Raw genomic sequence first — 27,047 nt, 5'->3', positions numbered from 1 at the left:
CAGTTCTTGGCTATTGTGAATAGTGCTGCAAGGAATGTGGGATGTGTCTTCATCATGCTGATGTGTCTTTGACCTGCTGATTTCACTTCATTGAGTGTGTAGTCAGTAGTGGGATTGCTGAATCATATGGTAGTTGTATTTTTAATTTTTTGAGGCAATTGTATACTGTTTTCCACTGTCATTCTACTATTTACATTTCCACAAACAGTGTGCAAGGGTTCCCTTTATTCCACATTCCTAATCAGGACTTGTTATCATTAGTGTTTTTGATAACAGGTATTCCTACTGGAATGCAGTGATATCTTAGTGTGGTTTTCATCTGTATTTCCCTGATGATTAATGATGTTGAGTATTTTTTCAAATTTGTGTTGGCCATTTGTCTGTTAAGGTCTATTGCCTATTTTTAACTGGATTATTTTTTTTTTTTGCTATTTAGTTTTTAGTTCCTTAAATTTTTTGAATATCAACCCCTTATCAGATGTGTAGTTTGCAAATATTTTCTCTCATTCTGTAGGTTGTGATTTCACACTGTTGATTGGTTCCTTTGCTCCTTCAAATCTTTTGCGTTTGATGTTATACCATTTTTCATTTTTGCTTCTGTTTCTGTGTTTTGGGGGTCTTTTCCAAAAAATCTTTGTCTATGCCAATTTCCTGAAGGGTTTTCTCTTTTCCTTCTAGTAGTTTCAGGGCTTGCATTTAAATCTATAGTTAATTTTGAGTTCCTTTTTTTAACTTGTGAAAGGTAGGGGTCTAGTTTCATTCTTCTGCCTTGGACACCCAATTTTTATTCAACGTATTTTTAATTACCAGAAAATATCTAATTTACACCAGAGTTACTTTGTTGAAGCAAAACATTAATTTATTAGATTAGTAGATCTCAGTGGAAATGGACCAGCAGTTTCTAGAACTTTATGGATTTTCACAATTATTTATCTTAAAATTTATGGAGTGCTATTTGCATTTAAAGGAGGTCTAGTCCTAGCCTCTTGTTACAATGGGAGCTTATGGAGACCAGGGGATAAATGGATAAATGAGTAATAGTTCAAAACTCTTTCAGTGAGCCCAGTGGGTCTAGATATCCACTCTGTAGTCATTTTTCCTTTCCCTGAGTATGGAATGGATATATGTAGCACTGGCAGATATTTCATATTGGCTTCCTGACCCATGGAGAAAGAGCCATTAAGGTAAAAAAGGTCAAGAGGAGGAAGGACCTGGAACTACTTCTGTTCACTGTGGATCTACTCAGATGGTAAATCAGAATGAGGAATCTCATGCTGATACAAATAAACTGTTGAAATGGAGGAAAAAGGGATATCTCAGAAGTGAGCTGAATCTTATTTGTAAGTACAGTTGCCAAAATAATTCCCTAGTTTCAGATATGGACATGGTTGTGATGAAAGTTCCTGGAAAATATATCTTCTGTCCTGGAATCCTACCACATGTTAAAACATACCTTTACTTTCTAGTACTTAAAGATCTTGAAGACTATTAATTTCTAAAAGATAGGGATTAGATTGGGAAAGATATTGACAAAAGCCAATCAACTTATGTTGTAGACTTTTGGGAACATTGTCAGAGTCCCCTACTGAGAAACAATTGGTAACTTCAAATAAATAATTTTAATATGTAACATCTGCCACCTAGATTTTATATGATGGTATTATAAAATCTTAAAATTACACAGGATAAGAATACTATAACATAATTTGAATCCCCTTTTCATGATATTTGGTACCATTCATAAGTTGTCATTGATTTAATAATATGTGGTTCTTAATCTTTTTAAAAAAGTCACAATTTTTTTGGATATATTATATACTCAAAAATGTATATAGCGCATACTATGAACAACACATTATTTGTGATGGAATTTTTTGAAAAGAAATATTTCTTGGTTAAATTCTTGAATTTATTTCTTGAATAAAATTATGTTATAGATTTTATGTATATCATATTTGTATTCTTAGAAAATTCAGTGTATATTATAAACATGCAAAACTACTTTGTGTTTACATGGAAAATGGCTTAAATAATAAATCATAAAGGTTTTTGGTTTATTTTTGCCTACTTAAACACCTATCATGATATTTTAAATCACAGAGAATTTGAGTTGCTTTTTTTGATTTGTTGGATCACCGTGTGCATTTAGGATGTCTACCACTCCTCATCTCTTTTTCAGTCCTTTCGGTAAAATTTATTAGAATTCCACCATTATGGAGCTAATTGTTACCCAAACATTTATGTCTGTTGAGAACCAGTGATCTAATCAATGAGTATGTCCTCTACCTACTAAAAACCTTTTATTATATCATTGTTTTTATATGAGATCTTAGAGGATTTTGTTCATTTCTGGTAAAAATATATTGATGTATACGTATAGTTAGCTATTTTGTTGGTAGATTTGTCAAAATTGATGGTTTGATCCAGAACCATTTACTTTTTTATCCACAGTAAACTGAATATAAGCTTTAAAAAGCCATCTGGAATTACAAAAACGATTCCCTGACATATATGGCAATATTGCTTAGCAGGTTTTTAATTGAATAACTTAATTTATGATTGACTCCTCTTTTGTCTTCCTCATTCCTTTCCTTTTTTACTGATGTCACACTTCTTAGCTACTTATGTTAGGCTTAAGACATTGGTTTTCAAAATCAGTGTGCAGAAGAATATTCTGGAATATGATGACTGAAACCATGGGACCACAATCCTGTTTTACTAACAAATACTCTAAGTGATTGTGAAATGATAATCCTCGATGTACTTGGAGAAATATTGCCATAGGAGATTCTTCCTGAGCTTTTTTCTGAGTTACATTTAGTCCAGCAGTGTCTAAGATTATTATGTGTATTTTTTCACTGTGTTGTATCAAGTATGTTTTGGGTGGAAAAATAGGAGGGCAGATAGAAGATGATGCCAATGTCCTTTTCATTTTAGAAAGGTAAACCTTGTTCCTTCTTTTCTGGAAATTTTTTGGCACTTAGCAGTAACTTCTTATGTGTAAAAAAAGAATACATCTCAGGACTTTTATTTTTCCTAATTACTCCTATCATTTTAAAAACCTTCTATACTGGGAATAGTGGGAAAGGAAATTCTTTTATTTCTGTGCCTTAATATATATTAATTTGTTATATAAGAATACAGAGGAAGAATCATTTGCTATATGTCCTGCCTTTTTCTATTACACATTATTTGCACATAGATTGTCAATTTTATAAGCACAATTGGATAAGCATCTGGTGAAGACAGTCTTCATATAGTAACATTAAGTATTGTTAAGATTTTTATGGATCAATTTAGGCATTTCAGTTGCAACTTCAGATAGGATTAATGCTTTATTTTTGCTGATGAGCCAAACGGCCTTGTTGTCTAAGAAATAAAATACTTTGGGATTCCTATGTTCATATTATTTTGCACACTTTATTCAGTGAGTGCCTATAATGCATCAAAAGCTACAGATCTCAAAATATCAGTTCAGAAAGCACACTACTAAAACTACGGGCCAGTTTAAGTTTGCTCAGTATGAATCCATATTGGGTGCTCCTCATTCCTATTCTCCAGAGTGGTACTCTGGTGTTAAGAAATCCAACTTGTACTAAACTTCTATATCAGATAAACGTTTGAGTTCTTTTATAGTATGACTTGTTGAATTTAAAATCCTTGGATTTTAGACTTGTCTCTCTGAATTTGTATAATTTGTGTTAGCTTACCATCGGGCTTCCTCATCCTTCATAATTGTTCCAGAGAGAATTTCATTTGTTAATTGTGAACACTTTCTAAGTACAACTGTGACTTCTATACTTACCAGCTTCTGTTAGAGTTGGATTAGAAATCATGTTATTGGATTCTGGCCAATAGGCTGAAGTAATTTTCACCACTTCTAATTCTGCCTTTCCGAAAAGCTCCTTCGTGTGCCATATAGCCTTTGTTTCCCCAGTTGTTCAACAGAGAGGAAAATGAGGGCCAAGAGAAATTGGAATAGTTTGAAACAGCCTGAGTCCTTTTCGCTAACTCAACCTTCACCACAAGCTGGACAGTGTTTTCGGCAACTTGTATTGTGTTAAACTATTACTCTTTCAAGGTTGGTTGCTGCAGGAGTTAGTATACCTTTCCATGAGAAATTTCTGCTTCCTTAGCACTTAATTTAACTTCTTTAGTCATCTTTAATGACTAAGTCATCAAGTGGGAGACTACTTACTGTCTGTGGAGTGTTTAGGGTTAATTTGTTATCTGATCACTATTCATCTCTAAGAACTTTCGTGAATCTTCTAGCTCTTTTAACAGAGCTGTTCTCACTGGAGGCTGATTTTTAGAAGTCTAGAATAGTCCATGATCTTCACTTGAGTATTACCTTGACAACAGGTGTAACAAAGTTTGATGGTCTTAACTCTAGATGGTGTGAATAGGCCCTTGTACACATAGAATTGTTGGAATTGTTAGTTAAACAAAGAAGAACAATAAGGAAAATAATATCAAAGTAAGATGTAGGATATAATAATTACAAATGAAAACAATTGTAAAAAGAAGCAGATATATATATCCAAGAAAGAGAATGCATTTAAACACTTTATTTTGGTTAGTCTTCTATATTTATTACTTAAAGTTATCTTGAAATATCAGGAGATGAAATAAATAGTCTCCTAGTGTCTTCTACCTTAAACTTCTATGAAGAAATAAATTACAGTAAGATTTAGTATTTTAATTTAGAAAATATATCTGGTAAATGTGTAGTGTTTTATCAAAATATGGACTCATTTGGAATGCATGTGTGTTACAAAATGAATCACTGCTATATGCTGCTATGTCAATTTGATTCATTCTGGTGGCTCCAGTGCATTGGCTGTTTTTGTATAGTTGAGCATTTTAACATCTAGGGGAAAATGATAAATGATCGAAAACATTTCAGTGTAATCTCTTTCTGAAATAATTTTCTTTTTTTTGGTCTTGCTTTGATATTTGGCAGCTGCAAACATGGTATCTTCTCTTTATTTTTATTTATTTTTTCCTTTGTTCCACCATTATCATCATTATCAAGCAAACTAACATTGAGACATATTAAACGTCTGTCTCTTTTAATAAGAATTTTTTTAATTCTTATTAAAAGAATAAATTCTGTGAAGTAGGTTCATTTTTATCCCCATTTTATTATAAAGGAAATTGAAGCTTGCAAAAGTTTGTTTGTCTACAGTTACAACCTAATTAGTGTTGGAGTGAACATCCACTTCAGTTTCTTTTATAAAAACAATGAATGCCCTTTACCTATTTTATAAGGTTATTTTTTATTTATTAAATATTATCACTTTTCTACTAGGGATAATTTACAAATGAAAGTTGAGGCACTATTTTCACACTGAAAAATTGTTCTCATGCTTTGTATTATCAATTTGGGAACTTGTGTGTACTCATTAGTGAGCTTTATACTATTATTATAAATTTTAAATATTAAAGTACCAATATTTAATATTTAGCTAATGAAAATTAAATTTTCTTTGTATAGAAAAATTCTTAAAACTGCATATTCTAGAAATACTGTATTATATATATTTTGACTTGATTCAATAGAGGCTTGTGTTCAAACTATGCTAATTATATTCATTTTAGTTTGTTTTTATATATGAAAAATGCTTTATCAGTAGTTTCAATTTTGGTTTCTTTTTTTTGGGTGAGGGTGCCAGGGAGACTGGCAATTGAACTCAGGGTACTCGACCACTGATCTACATCCTCAGCCCTATTTTGTATTTTATTTAAAGACAGGGTATCACTGAGTGCTTGCTTAGTGCCTTGCTTTTGCTGAGGCTTGTTTTGAACTTGTGATCCTCCTGCCTCAGCCCCTGGAGTTTCTGGGATTACAGGCATGCACCACCATGCCCAGCTGGTTTCATTTTTTACTAGTTTTCATATAAAGAATTTTGTTAACTTCAAAGACATTAAGCTATTATTATTTTTTTTTTTTTAGGATTTTCTGTTGTTATACATTGCACCCAGAGAATGTAGAGTACCTTGTACTTTTTGGTAGTAACATTGTTTTTAGTTTTTATAAATGGGACTGGTTTTGTTAATGTCCCATTTGCACCAAAATATATGTATTTATCCTCTAGGATATAATATCCTCATTTTGTGCAGTTGTCAAAATATATGTATTTATCCTCTAGGATACAATATCCTCATTTCGTGCGATATTGTCTGTGCACATGTATGGAAAATAGCAGGTAAATTACATGACAACAGGTAGTATGGACTCTGTCCACTCCAAAGATACTAGAAATGACTGGTAAAGTTGAGTATTAAAACTGAGAAGATATGTAGCTGAGTTTGAGATAAAGAAAGAAATGAAGTTATCCCTAATGACCAGAAACAAAAATGTAAGTTAAAGGCAAGTGAGAGACTTCTGAATCTATGCTGGGTTGCTGTGTTACATTGCAGAAATATGATTTTTTTAATACTCAAGTAAGGTGCAAAGCTGGAACCAAGACCTCTTTCTAAATACAGAATTCTTGAGTCCCTAGCTATTCCCTGAATGTAAGGAGTAGACGTAATCCTGAAGAATCAGAATTTCTCTCCTTAGAGTTCTGTGTAAGAAAGCTACCTGGAGAATTTACATGCCACACCAGAGTCACATACTGATGTGGAGTACAAATTTGCATTTCCCACATGATAGTGGAGCCCCAAGCTGACCAGTTAATATCTGGACTGACCCTAGTTGAGTGAATCCCCGAGGTCAGTCTTCCTCAAAGTTTTTGGTCTTGAGGTCCATTTATACTCTTAAAAATTATTGTGGGTCCATATCTGAAAGAGCTTTTGTATATGTAAATTACATTAGCCAATATTGATTGTATTAAAAACAAATAAATAATATTTAAATAATATGAAACAATTACAAATATATTATCTGTTAACATAAATTTTACATGTTAATTGAAAAATAAGTATTGTATCAAACAAAACATAAACAAATGACATTGTTTTACAAATATCTTTAACATCTGACTTTTGAATAGAAGATACCTGTATTCTCATACCTGCTTTTGCATTCAGTCTGTTTATGATACATTAGGTTGGTTGAAATAAGTAAAAGTATCTGGTCTCATGCGGATGATTGGTGGAAAAGGAATTTTTTTTAACAACTTTTTTTTTAGGTAATTATGGCTATTCTTTGATGTTACACTAAAACTTGACAAGGTTTCTTAAATGTTAGTTGAGTATGTAATATGGAATCACATCAATGAGCTTTTCTATGCTTAAATTTATTAGTCTCTTTTGTATGCATAAAAAGATGCAAAATGCAATATAGATTTATTTTTAATTACTAGTATCCTTTATTTAACATGATGTTTTGGGAGTCATCCCATGTAACTGAACCCACAATTCTGAAATTTGATCCTTTTCAATATTGTAGGATAAATCATTGTAAGATACCTCATTATTTATTCTTCTGTTTTCCTATATGGAATTACAAGTTTTGCTTTTCTGTTTTAATCATTACCATTGATGTTTTATAAACGTTCATGTATATGTTTTCAGGTTCACAAGTTTATACATTTATGTATTGTTGATATCCATATTTTTTATCTCATGTGAAATGATTACACAAAATGTACTGTTGTTCACAGGGCTTCATGAGTTTTCTTGATGTTCTACAATCTTGCCTATATTCGATGTTCAAAACAGTTTAATTTTAACATTTCTGATGGATATGTAATTATGTTATTTAAAGAAGTTCTTTTGTTCTTGAAAGCTTAACATGTTTAATCCTTAAAATAGTACATATTTTTAATCATCAATTGAAGTCTCTCTTTACGAAGTTGTAGTCTTTCAAGTTTTTTGTGATTTTTATTTCCACTGGATTCTGTTTTTTAAAAATTATTTGTAGTAATTTATTTTAATATTCTGGATACACATCTTTTGTTGGTTTTAAGTGTATTAAATATCACTTTGTAATTTGGATTTTCTTATGTCATATGTCATTGACAGGTTCTTAATTTTAAAATAATCTCACACATCCCTGTGTTACACATTGTTAGGGGCTTTTTAAAGATTCTGTTTAAAAACTACATATTTTTCCCATAATCAAGTTGTTCATCAAGGTAGACAATTGACTGGATTTTTTTGTGTGTATTTGAAATATTTTAATTATTCAGTTTTCTTAAAAGATATATAATATTTAGAGTTCAGTTTCTTCTTTTATCTCTTTTACTTTCTAACTTATTTGCTTTTCTTTGCCATGATGTATGTAGTTATTTTTATTCTTATTTATCAGTTTGCAGAGATTCAGAAAGTTCAACACTTACTCCTTAAACATTGCTTCTTCTCCATTTCTCTCTCAACTTCACTGGTACCATATTTTTTATATCTCTTATACTTTTTAATACATTCCTCACCTTTTCTCAGTTAATCTTTATACTTTGTCTAATTCACTGTGAATCTCATCTGTTCGGGATAATTTTTGTTTTTCTTGCATTTTCATTGTGTTTTTTTAGTTCTACTTTTTTATACTAAATTCTTAATCTTATTTGTTATAATCCCTAAGTGTCTTTTAAAGTTCTCAATTTTTAAGGCAGAGTCTGAATCTTGCCTGCTATGTCCTTAAGTATAATAAGTATTGTTCTTTGAAGATCTATACCTTCTCCTTGATACCATCTGAATTCTCCTGGCTCTTTTTCTATCATCCTTTGTTTCTGATGGTTTGTGTTTTTGATCCTTTATCTGTTTTCACAATTGGTCATTTTAAATTTTTGTTTTACCACGGATTGAACCCAGGGATGCTCAATCATTAAGACGCATCACCAGCCCGTTTTAAAATAATTTATTTAGAGGCAGGGTCTTGTTGAGTTGCTTAGGGTTCCTCTAAATTGCTGGGGCTGACCTTGAAATCTCGATCCTCCTGACTCAGCCTCCCAAGCAACCAGGATTACAGATGTGTACTATTGCGCCTAGCCATTAAAAAAAATATTTTTTAATTGCAGTTGGACACAATACCTTTAATTTATTTATTTTTATGTGGTGCTGAGGATCCAACCCAGGTCCTCAAATGTGCTCGGTGAGCACTCTTCTGCTGAGCCACAACCCCAGCCCAGCGCCTAGCTATTTCTTATTTTGTATCAGATACTATATTTGCAAATCTATTCATAGGTGGCCTGATACCTAGGATGAAATCATTTTAAAAAAGAGAATTTAATTTTGCTATGTGCCTAGGGGCAGTAGTATTTTCATCATTTTCAGAGATGAGTATGGTTCAATATAGATGTACAGGATCTGGAAGACCTTCCATGACTTTATTTCGGAGCGTCTTTGAGCTTCTAACCCCAAAAGAGAAGTATTTAGCTAGCTCATAGACCTTTGGTTGGCCTAGACTCTAGTCCTCCCTCCCTCCCTCCCTCCCTCCCTCCCTCCCTCCCTCCCTCCCTTCCTTCCTTCCTTCCTTCCTTCCTTCCTTCCTTCCTTCCTTCCTTCCTTCCTTCCTTCCTTCCTTCCTTCCTTCCTTCCTTCCTTCCTTCCTTCCTTTTCTTTCTTTCTGAAATAACTGTTCTCAACCTTGACTCCCGATTATGAGCCCTTGGATTATTGAGTCTGCAAGTCTCCAAAAGACTCAATACCCTGGGATTTACATCCTGGTATAATAGTTCTTTACTTTCTTGCTCCTCAGTGTTTGTAAACATTAAAAAAAATTTTTAAGTTTGTCTCAGATTATCTAGTTACTTCATGTTAACAATTATTGGAAATATCACAAACAGCCTTATAATTTTAGCATTTACACTTCTTGTACTACTGGAGGTATTACCATACTTTTATGCCTGGATTTCAATTTTTTAATAATAAATTGTCTTGGATGTGGGGTATCAATATTGACATTATTATACTTTTTAATAAACTTTTTTTTTTGTACTTGTGAGTTAACACAGGGATCCTTTACTACTGAGCTACATCCCTAAATCCTTTCTACTTCTTACTTTGAGATAGGGTGTTTCTAAATTGCTGAGGCTGGCCTTGCACTTGTGATCCTTCTTCCTCAGCCTCCTGAGTTGCTGGATTACAGGTGTGTGCTACAAGGTCTGATTTAATTTAATTTTTCACATTATTTAGTAGGTATTTTAGTGAGCTTTTCATCACTGGGACCAAAATTTCTTACAAGAACAACTTAGGGGAGGCAAAGTTTATGTGGGCCTCATGATTTCAGAGCTTAGACTGTTGACTCATTTGTTTGGACTTAAGCTTAAGTAGCTTGCTGAATGGGGTTCAGGGCACAGAGAAAGAGGGGAAGGGGCCACGCGTGTACCTTCTAGGGCATGTCCCAGTGACCTTTCTCCCCAGCTACACCCACCTGCCTACAGTTATCACTTAGTCCTTTCAAACTAGGAAGGGCTGATTAGATTATAGCTCTCAGAATCTAACCACTTTACCTCCAATCCATCCTGCATTAGCACAGGATCTTTTGAGGGACACCTCATATCCAAACCATAACATTATATATTTAGATGTTTTCTTCTTTCTCAAATGAAAATATTATAGATATATTATAGATACTCTTTTGAATTTTACTTTTTATATCTACTTTAAAATATCTTCTGGAACTCAGTCAATATCAGATCATAAAGATCTTCATAATTCTTTGATTTTATTTCATTTAAAGAAGTAAACATGGTATGCATGTATATAGTTTAATAAATCTCATATGCCTTTAAATTTAGGTATTTTCTATTATTTTGTAATCAAAATGATGCTATACTGAATATTTGGGTGTTTATGTTTGTGTGTGTGTGTTTATTTATAATGTTGGTGGTTTATCTTCAGAGTAAATTCCATTAAGTGAGATTATTGGGTCAAAGAATAAATACATATATAATTTAATTTTGTCAGGTATTGCCAAATTCCCCTCCATAGTGAATTTTTTTTTCATTTTATTTTTCCAGAAGACAAATATGGGTGGGCTTCTTTATTCACAGATTTGTAAGCAGAGTATGCTTTTGAAAACATTTTTCAATCTTGTAGGAAAGAATGGGCATGTTGGTATAATTTTAACAGCAAGTACATTTTTGAAGTTGAACATTTTTTATATGTTTAAGAGCTATTTTTATATCACTTTTTGTCTATTGTGCATTTATGTCTTTTGCAAAATTTTCTGTATGTTAGTTTCCTCCATTATATTTAAAGAGTTCTTTGTAAATTAGAGATTATTTCTTTTTCTCTGACATATATGCAAATATTTTGCTCTCCATTTGTCATAATTTTTTAACTTTTTTAGTGACATATTCTTTTGCTATGCAAACTTTTAAAAATGTACTCATATTTCTTAGCCTTTTAAAATTGCCCATTCAGGGAGCTACTTAAGCTTAAGTCCAAACAAATGAGTCAACAGTCTAATCTCTGGAATTTTTAAATTTATATAATTTTTAAAGTTATAGTGTAATTCACCCAAATTTTCTTCTCATGTATCTATAAAGTTTTATTTTTTTACTTTCAAATTTCTCATCCATTTGGAGTTTGACTTTTGTGTAAGGTGTTAAAATTGGATGTAATTTTTACATTTTTCCAGATGGCTATCCAGTTGTCTTAGCATTATTTATTGAAAAAGCCATCTTACCCCAGTAATTTAAGGCACTATTTATTATATACTGAGTATTCAATATATGATAGTTGAGTCTGTTTCTGGAATTTCCGTTGTATACTTTTGGTCTATTGATGTGCTAATATTAAATGCAATACTATTTAATGATAGAGACTTTGAGTATACTTTAATATCTTAATTTAGCTCCCTTCAAAGCTGTTTTTCTTTTTCATTTATTTTTCCTGGCTATTCTTACATGTTTATTTTTTCAGGTGAGTAACTAGATAAACTTTTTTAGCTCCTCTGAAATCTCATTACAGTTCTTTAATTCAATTAAGTTGAATTAAAATTATCTTTGAATTTAATTGCTATCATGATGTCGATCTATCCTAATGAAGAATAAAGAATGCCTTTCTATTTTTGCATGCACTTTTGTATTTTTTAAGCTGTTTGTCTAAAATCTCATTTTTATGTTTCCTGTGGAACTATCTATCTTATTGACTATTTGCAGGAGACTATAATTCATTTAATACCTAAAATTAAACTATCAAAGGTTGCTGTTTCAATTCATATATTTAAAAATACTTTAATACAGTGAAAATTCTCATGATAATCATTGGTTAATACAAAGCATTTTAGATAAGATGCTTTTAATTTGCATTTATAAAAAATTTAAAAATAGAATGTAATTTTTATGTTGGACAACTTTAAAAATTCTCTAACCCTTTCCATTTAATGCTAAAAAATATGGTGTTGGTTTCTTATTTCTGATAAAATTCTGGGTTTGACTAGTGAAAGATTAAGTTTTACTTCCTAGGCAAGATTCTATAATTTCCTCCTTCTGAGAAAATTTGTGATTTGGAAAGAAAAAATAGCCATTTCTTTGTAAAACTTGTATTGTGTTTAGAGTAAATATTTTTACATTAATTTTCAGCTCATTATAAAATTTTGTAATTTGAATAAACTAAATGTTATTAACAAAGAAGAAAATTATTACTGCCATATATTGGAGAAATACGTTCCTCTCCTGAAATTCTTAAATGCAATATATTATCAATTAAAAATTACTTGAAATCTGTTGTCATTTGTGAGAGTTATAATTTTTAGATTGCTGTGAAATTTTGAAGTTTATTTGGGCATGTAGGATATGCAGGGAATATTATGCTGAATATTTCCCATTGTAACAGTAGAATTGTGATGCTGTTTATGACAAGTCACATTATCTATAATGTCATATGTAAATTAGTCCTTCAGTGTATGTGTAGCCTTGGTGTGAAGTGATGGGATTTAAGGAGGTAAACCTGAAGAATTTAGCAATGGCATAGGAATAGTGTAGATTATGAAGTGCTTGACCTAGCAATAATGGTTATTTTCTTAAGCTAGAATGCTGTTATATATCTTATATATCTACAACTTAAAAATTAATCTTTGGAGAAATCACAGACAATCTAATACCCAATGTTTCTTTGTTTCAAAGAGCTAGAGGTATAGAAAGCTATCAAATTTTTATTTTAATTATTGAAATTATTACTTTAATCTTTGGAAAAGCTTTACTGTTCATCTTTTTGGATGGTATAATAATTAGGAGACACACCACTAAAAATATAGTGAGAATGTTATGTGATTATTTTACCAATTATCTCCCAATATTTGCTTCTTCATGAATTAAAATATTTTTATTAAAATATTTTTCTGTACTAATGAGATCTCCTAAAACCAAAGACTTTTTTGAAGCTGTCTTACCTGTTTAAATTTTAAACTTAATTTAATTTAAATATTAAATCACTGCATTAAGTTACCCTGCTGTATATATTTCATAATATTTATTGTAGAAAATATTTCAAGAAATAATATTATGCAAATGAAGCTATAAGTATAAAAAAATTTATACTCTATTAAGTATAAATTGTCATTTTAATTTTATTCTGTAAATGGAATGGAGAGTGTATATTTCAATAATTTGAAAACCATACTTTTCTCCCACTGCTATTGTTTTGATGTATTTAACTTGGAGTTCATGAGTTTGAATGCTCTTTTTTTCATTTTTAATAATTTCCTTACATGAACCAATAGTTTGAGCTTCTGAGTTTAACCCATATTAGTCTACTTTTGGGGGGATTTTTGTTTTTTAGAGAAAACTTCCCAACACAACTGAGAAGATATTTTTAAAATGCAGATTAATTTTCATAGAAACTGTGGGGAAATATGTTAATTTCAAAAATATCACAAGGATGAAAATACAGATTTATGAATTTCCTCAATGTTTTCTTCCACCTAAAAATATCTCTATCTCTTCATCCAGACTTTCAACTTCTTCTCCTTATATTATTAAGGAATGATACATATGCCAAACTCATAATCATGTCCCATATTTTGGTATTTTATATTTCTCCTAAGTATGTTTCTTTCTCTCCATGTAGTTTTCTTTCATTCCATTCACAAACGTCTTTACAAATAAGTCTTTGAAGACTCATTTCTTTTGTAATTCTTTTTTACTGTTGCATTATAGTTATACATAACATTGGGATTCATTATGCCATATTTATACATGCACATAGTGTACTTTGATCAATCTCATTTCCCAGGACTTGCCCTTTCCCTTTTGTCCTCCCTCCCTACGATCCACTTGCTGTACTCTATTGATCTTCCTTGTATTATTACTATTATTATTATTATTATTGTTTTAATTAGTACATATGGTTGTTTATATATAAACAGGAGTTATTGTAGTGTGGTCACACAGGGACATAGCATAACTTGGTAGATTTCATTACTCAGTGCTTCCCCATGCTCTGCTGTCCTCCCTCCCCTTTGAATGTCTATGTTATTGGTCTCCCTTATACTTTAGTGAGACCTTGTTTTTAAAATTTTACCTGGCAATTTAGTTTTTAAGATGTTTAACATAAAGTTAATTTTTTAAATAAAGAAAAGCATGAGGCTTTGAATTACATTTTTAATAGTAAATAAGTTTTTGTTTTTACAGATGTGACTCTGAAAATCGCTATGTTGGTAATCCACTTAGGGGAACATGTTATTGTAAGTATTTTATTTTTTTCATTTTAAATAATTGGTTGGCATTATTGGTTTCAGTTAATAAAATAATCTTTGATAACTATAATTTTCATTTATTATCTCAGAATTTCTATTTCTTAGGTTTTCCAACAAAATTCCATATATATTGTTAAGAAAGATAATATATATTTTTATATTCTCTTAATTGTATTTGGGGCATTTTTTTTCCTACTCTGAATTGTAAAATAACAATAGATCTTATTTTGAACATGGAACAAAATATAAGACTTAAGAAAACTCAGGTAATTTTAGTGCAATCTTTTTTCATTATGATTAATTTTTGAAGAAATAGTTTTTTATGATAGTTTTATTAGGGAATAATTTTGGTAATTATCAAAAACAGTGCTGATTTTGTGCCAATAGATATTTTCATTTGGTAATGATCCAGCCAAACAGTTTCCCATATGGTTGTACCATTTTATATTCCCTTAAGCAGTAGAGGAGAGTTTTGGTCCTTCTACATCTCTAACCCTATGTACAGTTAGCCTTTTACAATTGAACTATTGTAATAATTGTGTAAAGATACCTGATTTTCATTTTAGATTCTATTTCCCTAATGACTAATGATGTTAAGCATCTTTTTTTTTTCATGTGATCCTTTGTCATGTGCATATTTAATTTGATGGAGTTTCCTATTAAATACATTGTTAAATTTTTTAATGGATTTTTATTTTTATATTGTTGAGTTTTTAGGATACTTTATTCTAGATACAAGACCTTTATCAAAGTGTGATTTGTAATTTTTTTTTCTAGTTTTTGGTTTGTCTTTTTATCCTATTAAAAGTATTTTCTTTAACAGTTTTTAATTAAGATGAACTTCTACTTACCAGTTTGTTATTTTGTGAAATATCACCAAAGGTTCCAAAGGGTTTTCTCCTAGAAGTTTCATATTTAAGAGTTTCCCATTTAAGCTTATGTGTCATTTTGAGTTAATGTATATTATAAGTGATGAGTTGAAGTTCTTTTCACTCAATTTATGCATCTAAATGTTTAAGCATGCTCAAGTCAATTTGTTTAAAGACTGTCCCGAGGTATTCTTGAATTGCCTGTGCATCTTTATAGGACATCAGCTGTTTGTATATGTGTAGATCTCTTTCTGGGTGCTATTATATTACATGGATAAATCTACTTTTTATACCAACAGCACTTTTAGTGTAGATTTTTGTTTGTTTGTTTGTCCGGTACCAGGGATTGAACCCACTGGCGCTTAACCACTGAGCCATGTCCCTAGCTTTTTATTTTTTATTTTGATACAGAGTCTCACTTATTTGCTTAGAGCCTTGCTAAATTGCTGAATGTTGGCTTTGAACTTGCCATCCCTTGCTGCAGCTTCCCAAGTGCTGGGATTATAGGCTAATGTAGTTTTAAATAAGCCTTGAAATCAGGTGCTATTTATCCCTCAACTCAACTTTCTTTTCTTTTCTTTCTTTAAGTACTGGGGGTTGTACCTAGGGATGCCTTAGCATTGAGTTACATTCCCCAGTCTTTCATATGTTTTATTTTGAGAAAGGGTCATTTTACTTGCTGATAGTTTTGCCAGATTTGCTGAGACCAGGCTTGAATTAGAGATCCTCTTTTCTCAGCCTCCTGAGTTACTGGGATTACAGGCATGTGCCACTGTACCTGCCTTGTTCTTATTTTTCACATTTATTTTGGCTATTAAATTTCATTTGCATTTGCATATGAATTTTATAGTCTGCTTGTCAGTTTTTACAAAAAACATGCTAGGATTTAGACTGGGATTGAGCTGAATTTATAGATGAATTTGAGGAGTTGATATTTTAACTGCAATGAGTTTTTGACTCACTATATGTCTTTTATTTTTGTTATTATTCTTTCAATTATCTCAGCAACTTTTCATAGTTTTCACTATATTTTAGGCTTTCCATTTTTTGGTCAGATTTTCTCCTACATATTTTATATTTTGATGTTATAGCTAGTGGTATTTTAAACTATTTCTTTTCTGATTTTTTCTAGTATTTATAATTGATTTCATATCCCAAAGTGTTGCTAAACTCACATTTTAGTTCATATACTTTTTTAATAGATTCTATTAGAATCTATTAAAATCTGTATACTAATAAGGTCTTCTACATCTAGTGGCAGTGTGTTTCTTTCTTTCTTATTTGGATACTCTTGTCTGATGTAAGGTTTTTTTTTTCTTTTCCCCCAAATATTTTATTAGTTGTTGGTGGACCTTTTTTATTTATATATGACAGCAGAATGCATTATAATTTTTATTACATATGTAGAGCACAATTTTTCATATCTCTGGTTGTATACAAAGTATATTCACACCATTTCATGTCTTCATACCTGTACTTTGGATAATAATGATCATCACATTCCATCTTCATTAATAACTCATGCCCCCTCCCTTTCCCTCCAACCCCTCTGCCCTATCTAGAGTTAGTCTATTCCTCCCATGCTCTCCATCCCTACGCCACCTTATATCAATGAAAACATTTGGCATTTGTTTTTTTGGGGGATTGGCAAACTTCACTTAGCATTTACTTATCTTCTCTACCACCATCCGTTTACCTGCAAATGACATGATTTTATTCTCTTTTATTGCTGAGTAATATTCCATTGTGTATATATGCCACATTTATTTTTATGTAGTGTTAAGAATCGAACCCAGTGCCTCCTCACACATTCTAGGCAAATGCTCTACCAGTGAACCACAACCCCAGCCGTGATTAGGTTGTTTTTCAAGCTGACTTTTTCAGTTTGAAGAGATTCCCTTCTATTCCTATTTGTGAACATTTTTATTGGAAATGTGTATTTGTTTAATTTAAATGATCATAGGAGTTTTAATTTTACTTTGTTAATATATTGATTTTAGTTTTTAAATTAGTGAATGGCATTATATGTATACAATGCCTTTTTTTGGTCCATGTACAAGTTGATGAACATTGTGATTATTTCTATGCTTTGACTATTAATAAAAATGCCATTATAAACATGCATATGTTCTTCAGTGGACCTATGTTTTTGTTTTCTTTCAGTAGTTTTCTAGGAGTATAATTGATAGATGGTATGGTAAACTTATGTTTAATGTTTTAAGAAGCTGCTGATCGTACATCCTGTATGTACTGTTTTTCATTTACACTAACAATTTTTGTATTTTTCAGTTTTTGTACATCCTCATTAATGCTTACTATTGTCTGTTTTTATTCATACTTTAGAGTATGTTAAGTGGAACGTTGTAGTTTTAATTTTCTTTTCTATAATGACTAATACTATTGAACTCAATTTCATGTGTTCGTACCTTGAACATAGTCTGTTAGATGTATACCTATTTCTCAACATTTGTTGTTTGAATTGTATCTTTTAAAATTTTATTTTTTAATTTTTGTTTTATATGAGCATATACAATTAATTTTAGTTTCTTGATCTTATAGTCTTCTGCTTTGGTGAACACTTTTAAATTCTTTTAAAAATGTATTATTAGGGCATTATAGTAATATAGTAGTGGGGTTCATTTGGATATAATCTTATGTGCATGAAATACAATTTGCTCCATTTTAGTATATGAACTGCCCAAATTGAACTAAGAGGATATAGAAAATCTAAAGAGATACATATCGCAGTGAGAATCAATGAGATACTTAAATACTTTCATTTGCACTAATTATTTGAATTTCAATTAATGTTCAGTACTTCAAGCACACCTGAGTTCAAATTAGTACCCTTCAGGTAGTAGCTACATGTGGCTAGTGCCTACCTTTTTGGCTAGGTCCTCTCTTGGTTGTACACCACTCCCTTTTATGAATGTGGAAGGAATAGTCATGGGGCACTAGATGGCAGTGTTGTCATTTGTTATAAGGCCTCTGAAACTTATGAAGTTTTGAAAGGGAAAGTGCAGTGATTCTTATGATAGTGTTAATGAAATCTATCAAAATTTAAGATGCAGGTCTATACTATAACTCAAAGTAGTTGATTGCAATGTGGTTTAACTTAATTGAAAGTAATACAGTAGCAATTATACCCTATATACCATTGGAGTAGTTTTTCAATGTTACTTTGAAACCCCAAACAGAATATGTTAGAAAGCTGTCATGCTTCATTTATAAAAGAAAGTTTCTAGCAAAGATAATTTGTTTGGCTCCTTCATATTTCTAAAAGGGAGCAGAGGTACTATACTCAGTTGTTCTTGAGAAATATAAAAATACTAACATAAATGGTATTTTTTAAAATCTGAAACATTTTTTTTCAATTATAGGAACAACTTTAATTGTTGTTTTAATACATTCAACAATTCAATGTATATAACTTTAGCACACAAAATGAGAGACTGAATTGTGAAAAATGTTGTATACTTCAGAGAACAGAATTAGAGCACAGAAAGTCACTTTATGCAAGCATTTACTTAATACCAGTTTCATTTACTCTTCAAGTATATGTAATGTCCAAACTACTAATGGCAGTACTTTCTTACATTTTCAAGTTATCTGATAAACTTGGTTTAGTTTACCTTTTACCCTTTGATAAATGACTATTGTTTTGAATTTCTTTTACTGTTATTTAGAATTCTGGACGGGTTTTCTTTGTAATACTCTACTACAAATTTTGAAAGGAATTTAATTAATACATTTATGTTTAATTAATACATTTATGTTTATATTAAGTGCTCATCTCTGCCCCTTATCACATATAAGTTAGTGTATCTTACTAAAAATCCAAAGTGTTTATCCATTCATCTCACTGTAATTCCTTTAGCTGTTATTGTTTATGTCTTATAAATAACTGAAGGAAGTTACTTATAAGCATATTATTTATTGGATTTGATATTTTTCTTTTGTTTGGTAAATGAAACATAATATTTCTAAGAACATATTAGAACACTGTCATGCTCATTCATATTTCTAAGAGAGTAGAAGTCGTATACTAAATTGTTCTTGGAAAATATAAAGATGCTATTCATAAAATGGTCCTTTTAAAAAAATCTGAAATTCTTCTCAATTATAGTAACAACTTTAATTGTTGTTTTAATACATCCCAACAATTCAATGTATATAACTTTAGCACACAAAATGAGAGACTGAATAATAAGCCAATCATTATAGCTGAAAATTTTAAAAAAAACATATGTCAATCTCAAGTACTTAAAATCTATCTCATCCAAAATAATGAAAGCAATTAACACTTCAGTTAATTCTTATATTTAGTGAAATTATACTGGTTTTTGTTCCATATCTGGATAAAACAATTTTCATATCTCAAACTAACTTATTTTGTTAGTGAATTTGTTTTATATGACATTTTTAATCACTGAATATAATAAAGTGCTTTCAAATAGGCTATGGTTGGTCCCCCTGCAAATAGGCTTGATGTAACCCTAATGTACACAGAGATTCAAACCTCTTATATTTACCATATTGAAGATATGCTCTGACAAACATTATCCTACAAAGTGTAAATGATTTCTGCTTTCTACCCTGGGATGACATAAGAAGACCCTCACCAGATTCTGGTCCCCGATCTTGGACTCCCTAGCCTCTGGAACTGTGAGCCCAAAATTTTCATTATAAATATCCTGATCTGTGGTATTTTATTATAGCACCACAAAACAGACTATGTGACATGATTTTATTTTTGTAAGTGCCTTTCTTAAACTGTATGTGTATGGTTTTTTTTCTCCTTTTTTTTTTCTCCCTGGTAAACCAGGGATTGAAACCCAGAGGTACTTAACCATTGAGCCACAACCCAGACCTATTTGTTTATTTATTTATTTATTTATTTATTTATCTATTTTATTTGGAGACAGGGTCTTGCTGAACTTCTTGGCATTTCCATAAAGTTGCTGAGGCTGATCTTCGACTTACCATCTTCCTGCCTCAGCCTTCTGCGTTGTTGGGATTATAGGCATGCACCACTGTGCCTGCTAATCTGCTTACTTTTAAACATACCAACTTTATCTTAATTGTGGATTTTACATTTATTATTTTTCTCCCTCCATTACTGTATCCCCAGCTATTATTCCAATCCTACCAAAAAAGACCTCCTACAGACATCACAAATCATTTGTTTTCATCTTAACACTTATATTGTAGAAAGTTATCTTCCTTGTTTGTTTATTGAATCTAGATTTTTCAATGAAATTTTACTAAAATGAAATTCTGTGAACCCAGGACTTTGTCTTGGTAGGTTCCTGCACTTAGTAGTGTGTGTGGCTTATAGCAAAGCTTACAATAACTATTGAATGGCAGTATACTCATATAAACTATTCATAAATAAATGGATACACATGGACATTAGCTGTATGTGCAGGCATTTTTATTGATGGTATTGCTTAACAAAAATATTTGCAGATCATGTGATAGGTTATCAAGTAAAAGTTGCCTTAAATTGTAGTATTAAGGTGTATTAAGAATTGTAATGCAAAAATTATGAAGGTAATGCACTCCACTATTGTCATGTATGTAAGAAATAATAAAAAATAAATAAATTTGTTATGGACATAAGGTAGGATTATTACATCACTGAACAATTTTAAAGATCAGTCATTTATTTAAAGAAAAAAGTGAGTTTCAAGCTTTGGTGTTTTTTGTTTGTTTTAAGTTGGCTAATGGAACATTTGATTGAGATAAAAATTTAAACAGATGTCATTTGTTACTAAAAATGAAAGTTTAGCTATTTTGAGATACTATAAAGGAATGTGGCTTCTGAATAGGTCATAATACATTATGTGAAAGTCTCTTAATTAATATCATTAATGTAAAGGCATTTGTGATAATTGTTCATCCTCTTTTACTGATAGATGAATGAAGACCCAGGGAGTTTAAGTGTGTAGTGTGTACCCAATGTCATGTAATCATTTACTTTTAGAGTTAGGATAACAACTTCATGCTTTTTCTATGATAATATATCTAACAAATGTTGAACTCATAAACTTTTCACAGCAGTTGTTACTTTTGGAATTATCCTTAGTGTTCCAAATCCAACAGAAATTTTTAATAATTATAAACAAAAGAGATGCTCTTCGGCAAACAAGGATGAATTAGCATTTATTGAATATTTATTACATGAAAATTTATTACTTAATTTAATAGTCACAAAGGTGATGATATATTTTTCACCTTAATTTATTCTCTGAAGTTGACCGTTTGTAGAGAGTGTCAAATATCGGAATTTACTTTTGCTTATTCATCCTATTTTTATTTACTCCTTTGTTGACTTCAGGGATATCACAATGAACAAATGGGTTCTGCTCCATTGAAACTTATAGGCTACTAAGGAAAATAGACACTAAACTATTACAGTAAACTATTACATAGTTACCTAGGTATGATCATTATAATAACTCTGAAAGAGAATTATAGATGTTTTGGGAATGTATTACAAGAGGGCCTGACCTAATTTGTGGGACAGGAAGTGGGTGAGGTCAGAGAATGATAGAGCTTTGATGTAAGGAATAGTTGAGGAAATGTGGTGGTGTGAGAATAGGATGGAATAGGATCAGAGGGGGCAGCATTAGCAAAGATTTGTAGTTAGAGCATGGGATGTTTGAATTGCTAAAAGAAAGCCAGTAACACTGATGCACTGAAGTCAAGAGATGAGGCTTTTGAGATCTGTAGGACAATTATAATGTGGTTTTCCATAAGACATAAGATTTGCTCTCCATCATAAAGAGATGGGAAAAGCCATCATAAAGTATTAAGAGAAGAGTAAAATATAAAATTTTATTTTTTAAACAATTGACCGCTTGTAGTTTATAAAATAGCTTAGGGGGCCCAGCGTGGTGGCTTACACCTGTAATCCCAGCAGTTCAGGAGGTTCAGACAAGAGGCTCACAAGTTCAAAGCCAGCCTCAGCAACTTAGCAAGGCCCTGAACAACTTAGTTAATATTCTTATTCAAAAATAAATCATAAAACGGGCTGGGGATGTGGCTCAGTGGTTAAGTTGTCCCTATGTTCAATTCATGGTACCAAAAAGAGAAAAAAAAGTAGGTTGGTGGTACAAAATAACATGAAAGAGACCATTTTTTAATTTCATATTCAGAGGTATATGTCTGCGGTTACCTATTAAATATTACTATGACACATGGAAATTATGAATATACTTGAATTTATATTCATATATGTTTTATCATGTACTAAAGAATTATCTAAATGCTTATAAGAATGCCACTATTTAAGACAAAATTGCAATCTTGATACTGTTGTCAAAGTCTATATATATCCTTTTCAGACTCCTCAAGCATGGCCAACTTCTATATGATCTTGAACAAATACATATCTATAAATACATATCTATAAATGAATACATATATGAGACGCTGATGTTGGATCTTTGTGGATTCATCCAGAACAAAATATCATGAATAAATAGTAAAATAATCTTTATTGAATGCCTTTATTTTATGAGATAGTCTTCTCTAAGCCAAATATACACTCACCTTTGATCCACAGAGCTACCTGGTGAGATTGGCAGTTTTATCCCCGTTTTTACCTTTGAGTTTCACTGAGGTTAATTAACTTGCACACAAGAACATAGTTGATATTTGGGGATTACAAATAAGATCTCCTTAAATGATATGGATAATGTAAATTAAAAGTGAAAAGCAACATTATTTGCAACATAAACATGGTGAAAAAGCATAATAGACCAGTTTCTTTCTAAAAAATTCAAATGTAAAATTTCTCAAACAAATCAAAATTTATGTATATCAATTCTGGTTTCCAAATGAGCTGAAATGAGCGGTGTCATTGATATAGCCTACACAAATCAAGATTATTTTTATTACCTGCCATGTCTAACTTCTTGGATCAGATATATAGATATTTTCAGTATATATCCTGATTATTTTTATTATTAGACACCTTTTTATTAAAAATACATCATTTTATGAAGTTTTTGTTGAAATAATAAACATCAAGTATTTAATGCTTTGTACTCATCATCCTAAATATATAATGTCCTTAGGAAATGTCTTCCTATTTAATGTTTTCTTCCAAATATCTTTTTCTCTATGTTAAGTTTTTAGTTCTCATGCTCCAATTGATAAGTAGTTTGGTAGAGTGTCCCTCTTTAAACGTTTTTATAGTTTAACTACCTTTTCATTTGATATTTTATTTGCTTAAACTTCTTTTATCATGCAGTATGTTTTATTCATCAGCTTAACTTTGTATATAATTTGTTCTTTATTCTTATTAGTAAAAAGGCGCCAATAGTCTCTTTGTGACTCAAGAGTCATAAAAGCACCTGCCTTTGGAACTTAGCCTGGATGATCTAGCATGTGAGAGGAGGATGAGAGACTGATTATCTCATATGTGTCTGTTAAATAAGTGAGTTAAAAATGAAATATGCCATTCTTGGAAAGAAATATAATGAACTGCATCTAATTATTAACATGTAAATATTCATTATGTGAAAAACATATTAAAGATCAAGAATCAAAAGGAAACAGCTATTTGAAGTGTCCTTTTAAGTTTCTTTTCCTTTTTATTGGCCCAGTTATGGAAGTAAGGCATGTTTATTCTAGAAAAAGAGAGAAACGACAAATTAAAATCACTAATAATTCTACTCAGAGAAATATTGTTGCTTACATTGTATTACATGTTTTCCTAATTGTTTTCTATGTGCTGTTATTTGGGGGTAGCCTTAATTATGTATCCTCAAAGATGCCCTCATTTTAATGCTCCATAACCTTTGATACATATTTACCATAACTATAAAAGAGATTTTGCAGATTTTATTAAGGATTTTGAGATGGGAATTTATCTTGGATTATCCTTGTGGCCCAAGTGTACTTAATGAAAGGGGACAGAGAGAGACTTGACTTCAGCAGTAGGAGATGTGGTGATGGAAACAACAGGTGGGGAGATGTGATATGATCTTTAGAAGCTGGAAAAGACAGCTTGTACCACACATTGGCTGTTATTACCTGAAAGGAATATTAATTTATTCACCAAATTATGATATTTTAGTCTATCATTTTTTCTAGACTTATTAACTGTAAGGAAGAGGTATCCCTTTCCCAATGTATTTGTTTGTTCACTTATTATTTAAATTAGTATAGACTCATGGATCTCTTTTATTTTATAGTAATATAGTAAATGTCTATAAATATATATATGTAAATATATATAATATATATAAATAAATATACAAATAATATATATTTATATAAATATATAAAAATATATAAATATAGTAATGATTATAATTTATAGTAATATGATTAATTTGTAATTCAGAATGTTCCATATTTGGCTGTTGAGAGTTCTCTCAAATTGAGTCCCTTGTCCTTTTGATATGACTCTATCATTTTCTGAGAATATCTTTATTTTTTGGAACTACAGAATATTTTAGACCTCCTTTGTACTTCCCCTGTCCCAACTCTGTAATAGTCCATTTTCCCAAGAACCCACGATTTCTTATATTGAAGAATGGTATTTAGAAATCAAAACCCAGAAGCCAAGTGTGCTTGTTGGTTCTGGGGTATTATTATTTCTTTAGTTTTTAAAAATAAATTCTTAATTCAGTCACCAAATATCATCATCATCTCCCCTTCCCCCTCCTCCTCCCCTCCCCCCCTCTTCCCCCCTCCCCCTCCCCCTCCTCCTCCTCCTCCTTGGTATATCCTAAAACTTGGATATTATCCAATGGCAGTATTGGCTATTTCTTTTATAAGAAATACTTTATAGTTTAGACTTGAGATAAGCATTCACCTCATTCCTTTTTGACATTGATAAATAGTTGTTTTACTTTACCATTTGAAATCGTGATCTTCTTTGAGGCAATATCCCACTTCTTTTTGTTACCACCTTTCACTCAACTCCAGAATGCTGTCTTTAGTACTTTATCACCTCATTCCTTCTCCTTCCCTTATTATCTCTTGACGTCATTCTTGATGATATCAGTTTCCCTATGTCCTTCAATTATATATGCATCAATTATGTAAGTATTCAGTGGCCAAAAAGATTAACATCACTCTCTCTGTAGTCATAGGACAGCTTTATTATTTGCAAAAGGTATACATTGCAAAACATCTGGAGATCTCAGTTTCAGGCTTTTGTTGCCCAGATTGCTGGGTCACATAGAACATATTCTTGCTCTACGTGTTTAGGCACCCCCAGCAGGAGTGCAAAATGCCCAAGGACTCGGAAGTGCAAAGTCTGCTCACCCTCACTGTGAAAGTCTCTATAGTGAACTAGTCACCAAGGAATTCTAGTTACATGACCAACTTTAACCATTATAAATCCTCAGGCTTAAATAAGTCATAAATAATTCAATTCTTATTACTAAATAGTGCTGACATACTGATATGTACTGACCTTGAAGCAAATCTCAGCTCTGTGGCTATAAAATATTAGTTATATCTAGTATACTAGATATAAGTATACTATTGTCCACTAGTCCTTGTAATACTCCTGATAGCCCTGGAGTACACTGTTTGGTCAGTCTAAACTAGATGAAATTTACTAATATTATGCAGTATATATGATCTATCTTAGTCTTTTTATTACCATTTTTGAAAAGCTATGATATTAGAAGTAAGTGCATTTCTGTAAAGGGATAGACACTAAATATTTTTGGCTTTACAGATGACACAATCTTTGTTACAACTAATTAATTCTGCTATTGTTATATAAAAGCTTCTTTAAACAATGCATGAACAAATGAATGTAGCTGTGTTCCAATTAAAAAAAAATATTTATTAAAATCATGGGCAAGATTTGGCATTTGGGCCTGTAGTGCCCTAACCTCTGCAATTGTGTATAACATGGTCTTACTATAGATCTATGAAATATTATATTCAGATATCCTTCCACTTCCAGATGTTCCAGTGCACTAGGTACCAATGCCATCATTCTTCTCACTCACTGAGATTTGTAATCCATCAACCCTCCTCCTTGTGCCATTATCAACCCTGCCTTGCTTTCTCTCTTATATCCTTAACCAGTTTAGGTTTTGTGGAATTCATAGCTAGCATTTCCTGTTCTTTTGTTGCTCCCCTTCATTCATTCTGTTTGTGTAGCAAAACTCAAATACCGGTTAAACCTAACCTTTTGCTGGTAGGTGTCCGAGCTTTTTCACCTTCACAATTCTGAGGATAAAAATGAAATCATATAGTTGGGCTAATTAATTGGTCTTGAAGTTTGCATTTATCCAATGAAAATACGAAACTACCTGGTAATTATTTTGTATTTTCCTAATTATTTATTTTAAATACAGATGGGCCTCACCTTTTATAAGTTCAACTTAAGATGTTTTTGGGGCCTGGCATGGTGGTACATACCTGTAATTCCCAGGATTCAGGCGGCTGAGACAGGAGGATCCTAAGTTTGAGGGCAGCCTCAGCAATTGAGCAAGGCCCTGTCTCAAAAAATAAAAAGGACTGGAGATGTGGCTCATTGGTTAAGTGTCCTGTGATAAATTCCTACTACCATGGTACAAAAACATATATATTCATGAGAAACTGCA

General features: G+C 31.3%; 1 protein-coding gene across 11 annotated transcripts in view; it reads left to right on the top strand.

Annotated features, from left to right (window-relative positions):
* Positions 1-27,047, top strand: part of Atrnl1 (attractin like 1) — a 694,372-nt gene that overhangs the window by 219,411 nt on the left and 447,914 nt on the right. For all 11 annotated transcript variants that reach the window (XR_013437181.1, XR_013437180.1, XM_078044839.1 and 8 more), the window contains exon 21: positions 14,526-14,578. Coding sequence is in view for 9 of the 11 variants with exons in the window: in XM_078044839.1 (XP_077900965.1) it covers positions 14,526-14,578 (53 nt within the window). In the remaining 2 variants the exon portion in view is untranslated. The remainder of the gene's footprint in view (positions 1-14,525; positions 14,579-27,047) is intronic.

Source organism: Ictidomys tridecemlineatus, chromosome 1, assembly GCF_052094955.1.
Source record: "Ictidomys tridecemlineatus isolate mIctTri1 chromosome 1, mIctTri1.hap1, whole genome shotgun sequence".
NCBI lineage: Eukaryota > Metazoa > Chordata > Mammalia > Rodentia > Sciuridae > Ictidomys > Ictidomys tridecemlineatus.
This window is presented reverse-complemented; position numbering and strand designations above follow the sequence as displayed.